The sequence below is a fragment of the Mustela erminea genome, chromosome 12, assembly GCF_009829155.1.
Source record: "Mustela erminea isolate mMusErm1 chromosome 12, mMusErm1.Pri, whole genome shotgun sequence".
Classification (NCBI taxonomy): domain Eukaryota; kingdom Metazoa; phylum Chordata; class Mammalia; order Carnivora; family Mustelidae; genus Mustela; species Mustela erminea.
Window position 1 is genome coordinate 7,088,627 of NC_045625.1, and position 15,872 is coordinate 7,104,498.

Here is a 15,872-nt window from a genome sequence, read left to right on the forward strand (position 1 = left end):
TTTTTTTTTTTTTTTTTGAGGTTTCCCCCACTAGTGAAGCTTCTTCTCCAGATCATGGGAAGGGAGGTTCAGCAGTCTGATAGGACACCCCCAGTCTCGTTTCTGGGGCTGCAGGCTGCAGCTGGTGGAACAAAGCCTGGTCTTGGACAAGTAGAGAAGTGTCCTGGGCCCAGACTGGTCAGCACGGACAGGCTCTGCCATCCCGTTCTCCAGATGGCCCTAGCAGACCACTCTCTCCCAGACCGTCTGTGTAGTCTGGGTTTTAACCCCTGCCCTCTTTTTGGGTGAAGGGCAGCTCTGAAAGCCCTAAGCTGAGGGCAGAGAGTTGGACCATGGACCACGGCCGGGGGGTTCTGGGGTGCCACTGGTTTCTAAGGATGAAACTCCAGGCAAAGCTAGTAAACAACCTGGTCTTTTATTTGCCCAAGGCCAGCTGTTGCAGGCACTGAGGCCCCAAGACTTCCAGAAGGCACGGAGGGAGGAGGGGCAAACCACCCTGCCTACCAGGTGCGGCCTGCCCCCATCCTGCTTCCTGCAGGAGGTGGGAAAGGAGATCAAGCCTACATTTGTGCCATCAAGGATCACGCCTGCTTTCAGATACTTATAAATATTCAGTTGCTGTTGAGGAGGAAACTGAGGCCCTCTGACCCCTCAGGCCTCTATGTGCCCATCCAAGCTTTTGCCTGCTCCTCGCTCTCCCTCTCCAGAACGAGCTGCAGGCAGCCTTTTGCTGGGGGAGGGTCTTAGGAGCCCATCTGGTGGCCTGTGGGGCCGGTGGGGGGGGGGGGAGGCCAGCCAGGGTCAAGGGCTGGGGATGGGGGAGCAGGAGGAGGGGTGTGGTTGGGAGAGCAGCTGCTGGGAGGGGGGAGTCAGCACTGAATAGGGGACCCCAGCTGGGGTTCCATAATGATATCAGTGGGGGACAGCCAGAGCCCTCTGCTGTCTAGATGGGGAAACTGAGGCAGAGACTCCTCCTATCTTGGAGAAGGGAGGGGCCTCCTATCAGCTATTCCGGTCCATTCATCTTCCCCATGAAGACACCAGAGCCCGGGAGTAGAGTGCCTTGTCAGGGGTCACTCAGTGTTTGGACTGAGACACAAGGAGTAGACGGCAGCTGGGTCACCTGGCCAGGGAGCCCCCTCCTGTTATAACAAACCAGAGGGGTACCCTCCCCCACCTCGGCTGCTGGTGGGGGAGGCAGGGCTGAGCCCGCCTGCCCCCACTCACGTGCCTGAGAAAGGCTCATTTTTAGCACCTGGCCTCTTTTCCCTGCCTGGAGGGAGCTCGGGGGACGGAGCCGGGAAGAAGGCGGCCAAGGGGGACAGGGAGACCTGGAAGCGGGGCCCCAGGGGATGTCTGACTGTGCTCTGCTCCCCACCCCACGGGAGCCTGGGCACAGAGCGGGGTCCTCAGCCGCCGTGCAGCGTGGATATGAAGAGGATGCTGTCCTGGTCCTGCAGCTGGTAGTCCAGCTCGCCCTGGCCCAGGAGAGAGAGGAGGAGACCATTAGGGGCTTCTCCTCAGCTGGCGGGAGGGGAGGAGGGGGCCTGGCCACTTTGGGAGAGGAGGAGAAAATCTACCAGAAAAATGGGGGCCCTGCACATTAACCTGCAAATCTTCAGGAAGAAGGAGAGGGCATCACCTCCCCCAGCTCCCTGCTCCTTCTTCCCTGGGGCAGGACAGTTCAGTGGCTCCGGTTTAGAAGCCAAGCGGGACAGGGGGCTAGTCAGCTGTACCCGCCAGGCCTGATGAAAGACCCAAGACTGTCCTGGGGCAGCAGTGAGGGGAGGGACGTCTCCTGAGGTACTGACCAGTAGTTCCCAGTCCGCATCGTTAATCAGCACCAGAATTCCTGGCCGCCTGTGGGAAAGAGGGTGTGAGCAGCAGGGAGGGAAGGACGGGAGGTAGTCGGCCGCAGGGGGTAGACGCTGAGACCCTCGGGCTGGAGGACAATGCGGTGGGACCTTGTCCTCCTGAGGTTCGAATTTAAAAGCACCCAGGAAGTGGAGGGGACACTGAATCTAAAGGAAACCAGGCTAGTCATAGCCTTTGGGATGATCTGGAAAATGGGTACGAATTCCAACACCACCTCCTGGACCACAGACAACTCATTTTGATTCTCTGAGCACCAGTTTCCTCATCTGAAAATGGCACAAGTTACACAGCCATCTTCCCAGGTCTGCGCCAGGATGAGCCGGGACGATGCGTGTTAGGCGCCTGCCCGCTAGACACTATGCCGGTAACCACTAGCGGCAGCATATTTTTCCAGGGGTCTCACCTCACTCTCTGGGGCCTCCCACAGGCCTGTCCTGGAGCAGAGGCTCTCTTGGCTCCTTGGAATCAGGGAGGCTGCCCGGGGCCTCAAGCACCCACAAGCCTGAGAGCAGCCCGTCCTGGTGGAAGGCAGGGGAGGCTGACAACCGGACAGGTACCCTCCTGGCCCCTGCTCGCAATAGCCCAGGGAGCACTACTGTCCTTGGCGGCGGGGGGTGACCTCCATGACGGCCGGACCATGACCTGAGCCAGGGCTTGAATGGCAGCCTTAGCCCCAGCTGGTGACCTCTGCCTCAAGGGGATTATGACTGGGACCCACTAGTGCCTTGCCCACCTCTCTTACACATTAGGCTGCCTTCTTGCAGAAGCAGAATGACTTCCTGGCACAGGGAGTGTGCCTTTTTTCCCAGGAGGTTGGGCTAGGTCTGGGACAGGTCAAGAAGCTCTCGGCTAGGGATAGGGGTGTGCTCACCCCAGTGCACGTGTGTGTGTGCACCTGCGTGTGTGCACATGTGCAGTGATTCCCTGGAATTTCAGACCTGTGCTCTCCTGTACGGTATCTGAGGCCCTATTTGCATTTCTAGGGCTCCACAGACTCATGTGCTTAGCAGCTACTACGCGGAACAGCACAGAATACACAGCATTTCCAGCATCACAGGAAGTTCTATGGGACAACCAGAGCCCCGGACTGTCAAGGGATGCAAGGGACTGTGGACGGCATCTTTTTCTCAGGCCTTCCTGTATGGAGAGAGGAGCTGAGGCCCCGAGATGGAGGGAGGATAATGGGGAGAACAGGACCCCGAGAAGGCTGTGGGTGAACCCAAGGATAGGGGCTCAAACCTACCCCCCCCCGCGCCCCCCGCCCGCAGGGAAGGAAGGGACTCACACGCTGTCTCCCTGGACGAACAACTCGGGCCGCTCTTTTAGCAAATTCTTCTTGATCCAGACAAGGAGGTCCCGGATGACCCCTAGAGATGAAGGCACAGAACGAACTCGTGTCAAAGCCCAACGACTCCCGGCCCCCAGAGCCTTGCCTGGATCAGAAGGAAGGGCACATGGGGCGTAAGGGGCCGCCTTGAGACCAGGCTCTCATGGCCCTGGACTTGCAGATTCCCAGAGTGAGGCAGGGGGTCGGGGGACCAGCATCCTGCCAGAGAGGCCTTCAGAGAAAGTGGTGCTGCTCAGGGCTGAAAGAGGCGACAGGCCCTCCTGACAGACGGGCTCCTGAAGAGCCTGAAGGACCCCTCCACCTTCTCTCTCCAGCCAGTCCCAGATGGGGAGGACTCAGCTTTGCTCTCAGGGGGTCTGCATAGATTTCCCTTTGTGAGGGAAGAAAAACAATTGCTGAGCCGATAACATCAGTTAATTTCCTCTGGCAGAAGGACAGAAGGATCCTTCACCAGCCAGAGCCGCTGACAAATCACTGTCCTGCTACCCCCAGCTTCACAGAGCTCCCCCCAGGCCGGGGACGGCCACCCTGAAAGAGGCACGAGGTTCAGCTTGGACACTGAGACCAGCCCGTCAGGGGTTCCAGGACAGCCACTGAGCTCTAGGCACACCGCATGGAGGTTCTGAGCCACCTGTGCCCTGATCACCTCTCCTCTCCTAGGAACAGGGTCCCAGACCCCAGCACACTGACAGGTGCCTCCACAAACTCCTCAAGGCCCACGGCTCTCGAGCACCCAGTCCTCCAACAGATGTCCCTGAGGCCGCAGGAGGTCCTTCTCTCCCCGAGACCACTTGAGGGCTGAAGGCCCAGCCACCTCCATCCTGACTTAGTCTCCCAGAGGGGTCTGCTGTCCTGGACCCACACATGAGCAGAGCTCAGGGGTGAAGCTGGAGATGGGCCCAGGCAGCGTCTTGGTTTCTCTGCACAGAGCGACAGCCCCAACCTGCCGCTGCGGGAAAGGCTGCTTGGCCGAGAAGCTCCACTCTGCCCCAGTCTCGGCCCAGTGGTGTGTCTCCACCACAGAACCGGCCTTGGCCAGAGTTCTGGACCATTCTCCCTGACCTGCATGCCACCCTCCTGGGAGGCCGGCAGGCTGCACCCGGGATGGCCCTGTTCACTCTGCTCCGTGCCAACTTCCCCGGATCATCCACCAGCGGAGCACAGGGCCATGGGTAGAGTGTCCAAGATCTGAGACTGCAGCCTTTCGGTTGTAATTCCTGCTTTTAAACAAAGCAGATTGGAGTCCTCATGGTCCCTGGAGTGGGCAGCGGGTGCAGAGTGTCGCCTCCAACTAGCTGCAGTCCATTCGGACTCCTGGCTGGGTTCCCCGCCGAGGCCTGGTTTCAGAGGCTCCCCCTCAGCCTCCATCTTGGCACTGTCTGGTGGGCCGCCAGCCCATACATCTTGTGGCCGCTCGATACGGCCGCCGGGGTCTGACACATCCATCAGCCAACCGCGGCAGGCGGGGTTGTGCCTGTGTGTGTGGAGGAGCCGAGAGGCGCTGGGCAGTGCCTGGCCCCAGGGCCACCAGCTGCACCTCCACGGCCCCGGCTGGCCTGTACAGAATCAGGACCCAGTTGGGTTAAGGGCCCGGTCTCCTTCCAAAAGGAGGGGGCTTCTGCTCCACTCTGGGCAGGCTGGGGGAAGGGGGGGGAGGGCTAGTGGTCATGTTGGGGTCATCCGAGAGATGGCACCATCATGGAGTCCCAGAGGGGTGGACTGGGGGGTGAGTCTGCTGTCGGTATAGGCTCATTTATCATGATGCTCCTCTTTGCTGAGGTCACTCCCTCCCTCCTCTGTGCCCCCCAGGCCTGCCCACATTCTTGATAGCCTGTTTCCATGGTGAGGTCGCCGTATTGTTCCCCCATGCCTGGATCTGGGGGTGGGGAGAGCTCGAACTCTTACCGCTGCTCCCTTCGCAGGGAGGCCTTGCAAGGGCTACTCGGCCTGGCCTGAAACACACCCCCAGGGACATCTTGCTAGGCTTGCTGAGGCCCAGACAATATGCAAATAGCTTCCAAGCCAGATGGTCGGCTTCCAAAGGCGCCCAGGGGAGGAGGAAGGGTTCAGCAGAGTCGGGGACTGGTGGCTCTGGGGGGTCTCCCGTTCACCTTCCCCCTCTAGGTCCTCCTGCCTTCCCACTTCCACTGAGGGTGGCTTCTCTCCTGGGATCCCATGCAGGCGTTCACAAGACAAATATTTATTGAGCAACTACTATGTGCCAGGTGCTAGAAGACGGGAGACGTAGAGCCCACCCTCAGGGAGTTAACAGGCTAGCAGGGGAGACGGCCACCACTGATTGAATTAGTTGCCATAAAGGCCATCTCCTTAGTGCAGGGGCAGGAAAACTATTCTGAGATGTTGGGGTTGATGCTGAGGCCTGAAGGATGAGTAGAGCGGCAGGGAGAAGCACCCTGGGCAGAAGAAGGAACACACGTAAAGATCTGAGGCAAGATGGGATCGGCAGGTTCAAGGTAACAGAATGGAGAAGACAAGAAGATCAGCACGAGAGGAGGCCAGAGCAGTCGCCAGGGGCTGGACCATGCAAGGCGTGCAGGGGCCTTGAGATAGGTCTGCTCTGCAAGAGGCCTCTCCTTCCTCGTGAACCCCAAATGTGCCCCGTGTTTCTCTGGTGACACGCAGTATCAAGATCCAGCTCAAATGCACGCATGACCGTTATGAACTGGAGTGTGTCCCGAGGACCCGGCACTGGCCCCCGGCACTGGCCCCCAGCACACAGCACCGAGTCTCACGTAAAGAACCCGCCCGTGATGTCTGCTGACACGTGGACGACTGCAGAGCGGGGAGGAGAGGTTGAGAACCCAGACAGTTCTGGTTCTGGGTTTGAGCTATTACTTCCTGTGCACGAGAGATCCCCCAGAGCCACCAGTCCCTGACTCTGCTGAACCCTTCCTTGGCCACGGGGTTCTCTGAGCCTCAGCTTCCTTCCCTGGGAAGTGGGAAGGGGAAGTATGCCACAAACAGGGGTATCGTGAGGACCACGTAAGACGACCCACATGGGGCTCCGGCACCTCCATGCTGTAATCGTTCTGTGATCCACAGGAGAAACCTGTACCCTTTGCCCCCTCCCAATGTCCTGAGCTTCTGCAGGCTCTGCGCAGGCCCCTGGCCCCCTGCGGATTCTGTCTGGACAGCCTGGCAGGTGGGGTTCACTCATCGGCTAGCTCTGGGACTGGCTGGGGCTTTCCAGGGGACCCATGACCTTGCCATCAGAAGCAGGAAAGGCGATGAACGAATGGGGGGATTAGGAATGGTGAGGGGGCCCCAGACACTGGCCTTCCCTCCATTTTATTTAATTATTTATAAAAATCATTTTATTGATTTATTTTTTTCAAGTAACCTCTATATCCAACGTGGGACTTGAACTCACGACCCCAAGATCAAGATCAAGACTCTGATGTTTTGCTGACTGAGCCAGCCAGGTGGCCCCTTCCCTCCGTTTTGGATGTTCAGAGCCCTAACATGCTCCCTGACAACCCAGACGGAAGGAATCCCATTCTGAGGCTGAGGGGGACCCAGAACACAAGCGCCAGATGAGCACCCAATATGAGGTCTCTGGTGAGGAAGCCTGGCCCGAGCACTCAGCCGCTGCTCTGCGACAGGGTGGCCAAGGCCTGGGCTTCTGGAGCCAGGAGACCCTGAGCTGCTTGTTGCCAGATGCCCTGGGCAGTAAGTCACCCCGCCTTTCAGTCTCAGGGTCAGCCTCTGACTAATGGGGACAGCAACCCAAACCTCAAAACATTGCTGGTTCAGGCACAAGGCAGCAGCAGGCCCCGTGGAGTGTCCAACACACATGACAATGTCCATTTGGCCACAGTGACTCAAGGCTCCTTACCCTCTTGGCTGACAGCTGCCGGCAAAGGGGCACCATGCACATCACTCTTAGGAAGCACCTACAGAAGCTCCTGCCAGGACTGCCCGCTCCAGTAGACTGTCCTTGTCTGGGGATACTGACCCTCCACTGTGGCAGGGCTCCTCCACCGGTGTCCATCCTAGCTTCTAAGGCTGAAAAGGTCTTATCTATTATTGAACCCCAACTGCAAGAGACCCACATCCAGCCTCTCTTGGACGACCTCCAGGGAGAGCTTTTCTCCTAACCAGAAATCTGTCTTCCTGACACTCCCCGCAAGGAGCCTTGCTGGTCCATGGCAACCACGCCAACAAAAGCGGCCCCTCTTCCCCACGCCACTCAGATCTGGGAGAGCTGGTTCCCCTAAGTCTTCTCCTCCATAAGGTTAAACTGCTCCAGTTCCCACCAAGTCCACCAGGCTCCAGGCTCTTCTGGGAGCCCACCCCAGGCCTTAGCTGAAAAGGGAGAAGAAAGAGCAGGGATGGGGGCGTAGAGGAGGAGAGGGTAGAGGGAACATCAGAGGGTCCATTTACAAGTGAATGGGGCTAAGAATGGAGCAGTTTGTGGGCTAAACTGGCCTCAGAAGGAGGTTTACAGATGTGCAGGGGACGCTCCTCATTGTTTAATTAAGCAGAAAGTGGATCTTTTCAAAAGCAATTTTGCACAGGGACTGGGAGGGGTTGGGGGAGAGAAGGGGGGGGGGGGAGGGATCGGCAAACAGGCCCCAGAGCAGAGAAAGGAACAGCTGGCCCCAGAGAGGCTGTGAAATGCATGCTAAGCAGTTTAAAGCGCCGGGAGCTCCAGCTCCCAGGCCAGCCACCCTGCAATACAAAGGCAGGGCAGAGGGAGAAGGGCAGGGAAAGGTGAGGCCTGGTGTCTCCTCCTGGGGACCAGGGCAGGTAAGGCCCATACAGGGACAGTCTGTCTCCCCTGCTGTTTTGGGTTTGCTCCAGGCCACTGACCCATCACAGGCTGGGAGCCTTGCACTGAAGAGACCTTGATGCCTAAAAACCGGCCCCCAGTGGCCACAATGTCCGAAACTGATGGCACCGACCAACCCCTGCCAATCAAGGAGATGGCCTGTTCCTCAGAGATGGCTGTCAGGACGTCCCCCTCGATAAGCACACTTCTCACCAACGACACATCCTCATGTCCAGAACTGTGTGCTCAGATCTGGAAACAACTTTTCTGAACTGTGGCTGTGCAACGGGTAACCAGCTCAAAAAAGACTAACTCTGGCCCGACGGCCCGTTTCACAGATGGGAAAAAAGAGACCCACAGAAGTAAGGGATCTGCAAACATGTACTGCCAGAGCTCCTCGGGCAGGCTCGCCCCCTTCGGTCTTGCCCATCCTCTTTTCCTAAGTTGGCTGGGTTAGAAGCTCTCCCCTGGCCCGGGACCCAGGGCCCTGGAGTCCCCTTGTTTGTGAGACTTGTCTCAATCCATAATCTTATGGTTGCTATTTTCTCTGCCGGAGTCTCCAAGACCTGCTTGGCCAAGTGGCAGCCCCTGGGCTGGGAAGGCTGCCAGGCGACAGAGCTGGGCACGGGCCGGGGGGAAGAGTGAGACTCTGCCGGCGGCACCCGCTGGGCTCCTGTGTGCCAGGGTGATGCCTGGCAGCTGCCAGCCGGCTCTGCGGCTGCGCTGTGACCTACGCCTCTGGGCACAGCAGGGCAAACACGGGACCAGGGATGGAAACCCACAGCCAAGGGCCCAGAGACTAAGTCAAGGGGCCATTTCAGCTTCTCTCCCATGCCTGCTTCTCTGCCACCCCAGAGGTGGGAGGGAGGCCCCAGCTACCCGCTAAGCAGTGAAGGAGGAGGAGAGGTCAGCCACCTGGGTCTCAGCCCTGCCTCCCTACTCAGATAACTCTGGACAGGTCTCTCTCTCTGAGGTCTGGTTTCCTTGATCATATATAATAGCTACTGGGGTCATTACAAAAATTAAAGTAAGTAGCTGTTGAACGCACGAACGAACGAGCGAGCGAGCGAGCGAATGAAAAGTGCAGAAACCAGAAAGTACACGGCAGGCGTGAGACGTCATGGGACTCAGGGAGCTCGTGGCACCGTGCGAGGACTTCGGAGACCCTGAAATCGGGTTCTAAATCCCAGCTCAGCCGTTTAAATAACTGCATGGTGTGGACTAAGATGACCCTTGACACCTCTGAATTGGGGTTTCCAGTTTTTTTAAATGGGAACACTAATGGCGGCCACCATCTAAGAATCTGTGACAACTACCTGCATAAGCAACTAGGGCTGTGCCTGCCATGCCCAACAGCCCGCGGTCCTCATCACACTGGGCCCTTCTTCGGTTCCCGGACTGAAGGCCACCCTGAGGCCGCTGACCTGGAGGCCCTCACAAGAGCCACCCCCTCTGCCTGGAATGGGCCCCCTGCACCTCTGCTCTCCCTCCCAAGTTATCAGGCTGGCTGCTTTCTACCCTTCGGGCCTTCACCTCAAAGTCACCGCCTTCAAGGCCTTCCCTCACCACGTGTTCTCCTTTGAAACACCTGTCTGCTTTCCTCACGCCAATGCCCACCACATGCGGTGTCTCCTGGTTTGCAGCCTGCCTCCACTTCTGCTACATTCCTTGCAGGGCAAGAACCACGGGTGTTTTGCTCACCACCGTGTGCCCAGCAGCTAGCACTGTGCCTGATACAAAAAGGCACCAGAACAAGATCTGGCAACCACAGCCTCGGAGTGAGCACTTTTTCCAGCTCTGGCCCACGGCGGCCGTTCAGCCACTGGACGAATGACAGCAGCCGGAGTCACTAAGCCTGGGGACGACTGCGCCACGCGAACGCAGGGGAAATGAATCCTAACTCCTGAGGCTTCGCTAACTTCCCAGCCAGGTCTTTACGGCTGGATCTCTGAGAGGCTTCTTCTGAGAGCCCCTCGTGCCCTCCCCAGGCTGTGTGTGGCTGTCTGTGTAACGAAGAAATATCTTCCCGGGTCTTCCCCCAGAGGGGATGCACACTGTCCCTCAGTCCTGACATTTCACCCCAGCTCGCGCCCACTTCCAGGTCAAGGACAGCAGCGTCCTGTGCTTTGGTCAATGTCCCCCAGGCTCGGAATGTGGCACACAGACACCCCCTCCCCACCACTTTGCCCCTGCTCCCCAACCCAAGGGAGGGTCACAGACAGCCTTGGCAGCCAGTGAATTTGGGCAACTGTTTGGTTCCCAGCAGATGTGTGTCCACCTCCAGAAGAACCCTGTCAGACCTCACGACCATTTCTCATCTGCCCATTTCCATGAACCCCAGTCCCCTGCCTCCTCATAGGACTGATTTTCCCTCCCCCGCCGCCAGAAGCATCTCAGCCCGAGGCGGAGATGGGCTCCCATTCCTAAGCGTCCTGTTCCTGTGAGGACCCACTGCCAGGGCTGCCGAGCACCTCTGGGGTTGCGATGCCCAGGCTCCTGCCTCTGGGCTACAGGGACATGGACCCAGCTGGACGCCTGCAGGTTACCTCTTCGAACCCCACCCCCCAGCGTGAAGGCAGACACTGGCTCATATCCGCTTGTCTCCCCGGTGCCTGGCTCGTGGTCTGTCACACAGGAGGTGCTCAGAACATACTTGCGGAAGGAAGATGAACGAGTGTCGGACGGACAAATGAGAAAACCCCACTGTGTCCCTTAGTTGATGTCCCTATCCTCTCCGCTGGATCCTTTCCGCCTCATCTAAATCCTCTCACCATGTGAGCCCATCCACACTGTTCCATCCTTGCTCAAGGGGACTCCCTTCACGAGGACACCACTCTGCTTGCCATCGAATAACAACGGAGACGCATGCTATAGCTTTTAGCGCGTAAGGACTTCCGTCCCTACCGCGTATGTAAAGACACTAACGCTCAGAGAGGTGAGGCTCCGCCGGGCCTGAGGTTTTAAGGAGATCCAGACTCCAGTCTGTCTGAATAAAGAACCTGCATCTATAAGGACTAAGCTACGCTATGTCCCTCCTGCAAAGCGGGCTCATCCCAGAGAGCACGGGAGAAGGGCACTCTGGTGCTATCTCTTCCTTACTCTCCTCCCATTGGCCAGGGAGAGCCTACCCGTTCCCTCTGGCACAGGACCTGCTCAGTGGCCCCCAGAGAGGGGCTCGGGAAGTGCATACTCACAGGGTTCCTCCTGTCCAGGTAAGGTGACCTGATGTTTCTTTACGCCATCAAAAAGGAGCTCCGCGCCGCCTCTGCAAAGGAGGGCCAGAGAAAGACAGCCAGGTGAGCTCCTGCAAAAACCCAGCCGAGACTGAGAACTGAGGAGGGAGGGGGCTGACATGAGAAGCCCAAGAGATGCACAGACCAAGGCCCAGGGACAGCTCGAGTACAAGTACAACGATGTGACTGATTCGCACACGTGACTTCCTGATGTGGACAAGTGGGATGTAAATAATTTCTACCGATGATCAGGCACCCAAGTTTGCAGAGTCTCATTATGACTCCTCTGCTTTCTCAAGAGGCAGCTCAGTATATGGGTGTGGGCACAAGCTTTGGAGCCCTTGCCCTGAGATGGAGACCACGCGCCACCTCTACCTGATGCCCAGACCCCGGGCACGTGACTTTGTGTTCCCAAGCCTCAATCTCTTTCTATCTACACAAATGTTGAGGAACCAGCATCAGACATGATGGAGACCCTGTGTGTTGAAGGGTTTCCGTTGGCCAGGGGTGGGTCTGAAATGTCTCTGCTTGTGCCACTCACTGCTGGCCGGGTGGGCACACCACAGTGCTGCAGGCTGAGACTCCACAGGGCTGAGCAATGACTTTGCCATTTACTAGAACTCTGTCCGTCTCATTTCATCCGCAGAGCATCCCAGGTAAGGAGGAAGGGAGGCAAACATTATCAGTTCCATCCAATGGAGAAGCAGACCGAGGCCCGGAGACGTTAACGGCCTTGTCCAAAGTCATACAAGCAGTGGCTGAAGTAAGATCTAAATTCCAACTGATTTCTGCTCAGCCCCAGCAACTTTGGCAGAAAGAAAACCAGACTCCGCAAAGGTCAGAAAGCCTCTTGAAGGCAGATCTTGGTTCACTTCCGTATGCCAGGACCCGGCCAAGGGGAAGCTGGGACACAGAGATGACCTGAGCCAAGTCCAGAAGCTGCGGCTTACGATGAGGACACCAGGGCTCTTTCAATGCCCCATAGTGCGTCTTCCTCTGGGTCTCCTGATTCCCATCTCAGACTTCACGTGGATCTTAACTGAGAAGGCCTTAACAGACTTGTGATGGATGTGACGCTTCCCACCCCGCCACCCTTTCCCAATTTCAGAGAACAGAGATGTCCTGAGACAGTCCACTGGGAGGCAAAGGCAAGGCAAGCATTGTCATGGGGGAAACATGGGGCGACTGTCATCTAAACAAGGTCACGCTTTGTTGACGCAGAAATGTGGAGGGGGAGAGGAGGCCCATCTGTGGCCGCGCGCAGGGCCATTTCAGCTGCAGGCCTGCACAGAGCCTCCATTTATCCCCTTCCAAGAGCCTCGTTCTCTCCTGGGTGGGGGCTGGCACATGCAGCAGCTGGGGTGGGGGAGGGTGACAGGCAAGGGGCTTAGGAGTTGGGGGTCAGAGAAGAGGGGTGGGAACTGGAGGCACTGGGACCAAGGCAAACAACCAAGAGTGGCCAAACCTGGTGGTACCAGGCTCAGAGGCCAACGCTGTTTTTCCTTTGCAAGCGGAGAATGGAAGAAGCAGTCTCGCTCAGAGTGACCTGTCACCACTGGGTTCACTGGGCCCCCAAGGGAGGGGTTGGCATTTCTACTGCCAGTGCATCTGGAGGGGAGGAAGGTGAACACCCAGCCTCTGGAGAGATTCAGGAAGGTGGGCAAGGGGACTGTTTTGGTCACAGAAGAGAACCAAAGCCAGACATTCTGATGTCCTCCAGGGTCTGCTGTTCAAACTCAGCTAGGGAGTTACATCTGAAGCTACTTCATCTTCCCTCTCCCCCTAATTCCTGATGGGAGTGTTTGCTGGTACTAGTGGCTGGTACAGATGATCCCCAAACTGCCCTCACTGTTTCTAGCTTATCTCCATCAGCTCATCTCATGTATTTTTTGTTTTGTTTAATTTCCCTTCTACCTGCTAGACTATAAGCTCTGCCTAAAACAGGGTCTGACACACAGTAGGCACTCAAGAAATATTTGCCGAATAAATGAAAATGCCCATTTCTTCTTCTTCTCTGGCCTCGATGGCCCTTCCTCCCTTTGCCAACACCGACCAGTCTCAGGAAGAAGGAAAAGGGATGATAATCTCACATCTGGACTGCAGGGACACACAACACATCTCCACTGCATACTTTGAATCTTGTGTGATAGGAGAAGATATGCTGCTCAGGACAGTTCAGGAAGCACAACATAGGATGGCAGAACTGGTTCCTGACAAGAGAGTGAAAGGTGTGAGAGGTCTTCTAGAGAGTCTGTCAAAGCTGGTGGGACTGACAGAACCACATCTGCTCAGGGGAAAGAGGCAAAATCCTAATTAGACTCTTCAAGGACCAGAGTGGCCCTCAAGAGACAGAAGGGAGAGGATGATGGGCAAGGCAGTTTCTTTGCAAATCTGCTCAGGTTCACAGTGACGGGTGAAGGAAATCCACTAAGAAATGTAGATAATGAAAGAGAAGCTAAGGGAGAAACATGCACTGGGACAAAGAGAGAAGGAAACTGGGTCTGGCATACATCTTAGACCGTCCTGCTTCCTGAGAAAGTGCCATTCTCCTGGGATGCTGTGTCAGTGACAGGAGGTGTTAGGAGATGGGGAGACAGGGTAGGAAAGTTGCGGGGCTCACTCTTGCTCTTAGGGGTGAGGGAGGCTGAAGCTAGAGATATTTAGGCTAAAAAAAGAGGTAATTAAGTTAGTCCGTAAGCTCTGGAAGGCGGGGGCCATAACTTCCTCACAGTAGGACTGACCACTGCTGCCAGCACAGTACCTGGCAGACACATTCCTGATGAACAAATACCATGTCTGACTCAGTAAGAATGAAAGGTAAGTGCACTCCAGATAAACCTTAACACTGGCAGCCTGCAGCTTCTCCCTTTTCAGGAGAGGTCAGAACAGCAGGGATCCTCCTAGAACATCCAAGCTATGAGGCCTGGAGTAGGGTGGGGTGTATAGCTGAGCCAAGGGTCAGTGAAGCGAAATAGACCGGAGGCCAGACCAGTATCGTTCTCACTGGACCCATGGGGCCAGACAATATTGTCAATTAAAACGCAGTTAACATTCATGAGACTACTCCCTTATTCTAACGGACAGAAACACTGAACACTGGAGGACATGGACAGAGTTCTATTTATCTTTGTATCCTCAGTGCCTGGCTCACTGCCTGGCACATGATAGGCACTCAATAAATAGCTGCTGAATGGACTATCCAATGAAGGGAAAACATGAAAGAAACTGCGGGCACCCAATGGAAGGAAAGGCATTTACGGGTAGAGGTTTTAGATTCCCGTTTCAGACTTCCCCTTTCATATAAGCCTTGGCTTGTTTATCTTCACACACACGTGCACACACACATCTAGTCCTGGCTTTTCCCATGTGACCCTAATTCTACCACCCATCTATTGGGTCTCAGTTTCTTTGCCATTCACTCTAAGCTCTGTGGTCTTTCTCAGCTCTGAAATTACACGACAAATCTGTCTGTAAAGGACAGAATATTGGCTTGAGGAGACTTTCTCCCTGATCTGGGTTTCCTCAGCTGCTGGTGTGTGTGCCCCAATCCCACTCCTCTCATCTCACGCATGCTGTAACTGTCAGCTTAGCCTCCTCCACTGTGCTCTTTATTTATCCCCATATTTCCACCTGACTCAAGATCTGCAGAAGGCTATCAGCAAGTTTATCCTGAAGATCCTGAAAGGGCTTCAGGTCTGTTTAACACTCCCAAATCTTGAAAAAGAGAAGGAGTCCCGTTTTGGCTACATATCCCAAGAGAAACAGGTTCTAGTAACCGTGCAAGAAACTGCTGTCCAGGGGAAGAAATCTGGGGGTGAAGGGTGATCCTTCTCGGTTCTAGGAGCTCAGATGCCAGACACACGGGCCTGGTCCAAAACGGGATTATCAAGGAAGGTAAGGAGGCCGCCAGCTAACCGTCACGCTTAGTGGGTCCGGCAAGGCACAGGGCACTGAGGAGTGCCCAAAGGGCACCTCCACGCCTGGGCTTGCGCCTCTATTCCCGGACATACGGCCCCGTCGCCAAGGGAGACCGAGCCTCTCAGACTCTCCGAGGCGGGTGGCGTAGCTCTGGGAAGGCGCCGGGAGCCTCAGCGATTCGGTCGTGACGGGGCCCAAAGCAGAGGGAGGGGAGTTCCGGCCCGACGACTTCAATCCATCCCCACGGCGCCCCAGTTCTGCGACTCACCCGAACTCCACCTCCACTGACAAGGGCGCTGCCATGTTGAGGAAGCCGAGCTCACAGGAAATTCCCATCAACTTCCGGCGCTCCCGCCCCACTTCCGGTCGCTGTGGACGGAAGAGGCGGCACCCAGGGAGCCATCCTCCGCAGCTATTGGAGGAAGGCCGGGAGCAAGGACCCGAGCCGGGTAGGTCCCGGCGCTGCTGGAGGCTCTTGTCTTGGTCTCCTTCTGCTTTTTAGTGAGGGTTTCAGCGGGCTGGGGGGACGGCGGCTTGTGCGAGCCACAACGTGGCGGGAGCCCGGGCATCTTCGCACAGAACCTGTGAGCCACGTTACAAATCTCTCTTAGGTCCGCACAGCGCTTGGGGAGCACATCCATTCGTCTTGACTTGAATTACAAGCGACTGCAAATCTTGATTTCCAGCCCAGCAATCTCTCCTGAGC

General features: G+C 56.6%; 1 protein-coding gene across 2 annotated transcripts; it reads right to left on the bottom strand.

Annotated features, from left to right (window-relative positions):
* Nucleotides 1-15,541, bottom strand: URM1 (ubiquitin related modifier 1). 2 transcript variants are annotated; one of them, XM_032307142.1, is made up of 6 exons: nt 15,435-15,541; nt 11,210-11,280; nt 3,161-3,242; nt 2,279-2,393; nt 1,812-1,860; nt 1-1,478 (listed from the first exon to the last, which is right to left on the bottom strand). In XM_032307142.1, exons 1-5 carry the CDS (start codon nt 15,500-15,502, stop codon nt 1,834-1,836), a joined length of 363 nt encoding a protein of 120 aa, XP_032163033.1. In that variant the 5' UTR covers nt 15,503-15,541; the 3' UTR covers nt 1-1,478; nt 1,812-1,833. The 2 variants fall into 2 exon arrangements, with proteins under 2 accessions (XP_032163033.1, XP_032163034.1); XM_032307143.1 differs by lacking the exon at nt 2,279-2,393.
* Nucleotides 15,542-15,872: the final 331 nt, after the last annotated feature.

What these genes read in the sequence shown, in the direction of transcription:
- URM1 (XM_032307142.1), bottom strand. Translation starts at nt 15,502, where the DNA reads ATGGGAATTTCCTGTGAGCTCGGCTTCCTCAACATGGCAGCGCCCTTG. An exon ending in ACCTGGACAGGAGGAACCCT is followed by an intron (nt 3,243 to 11,209) that starts GTGAGTATGCAC and finishes CTTCATCTCTAG; the next exon opens with GGGTCATCCGGGACCTCCTT. An exon ending in TTCGTCCAGGGAGACAGCGT is followed by an intron (nt 2,394 to 3,160) that starts GTGAGTCCCTTC and finishes GCCTTCCACCAG; the next exon opens with GACGGGCTGCTCTCAGGCTT.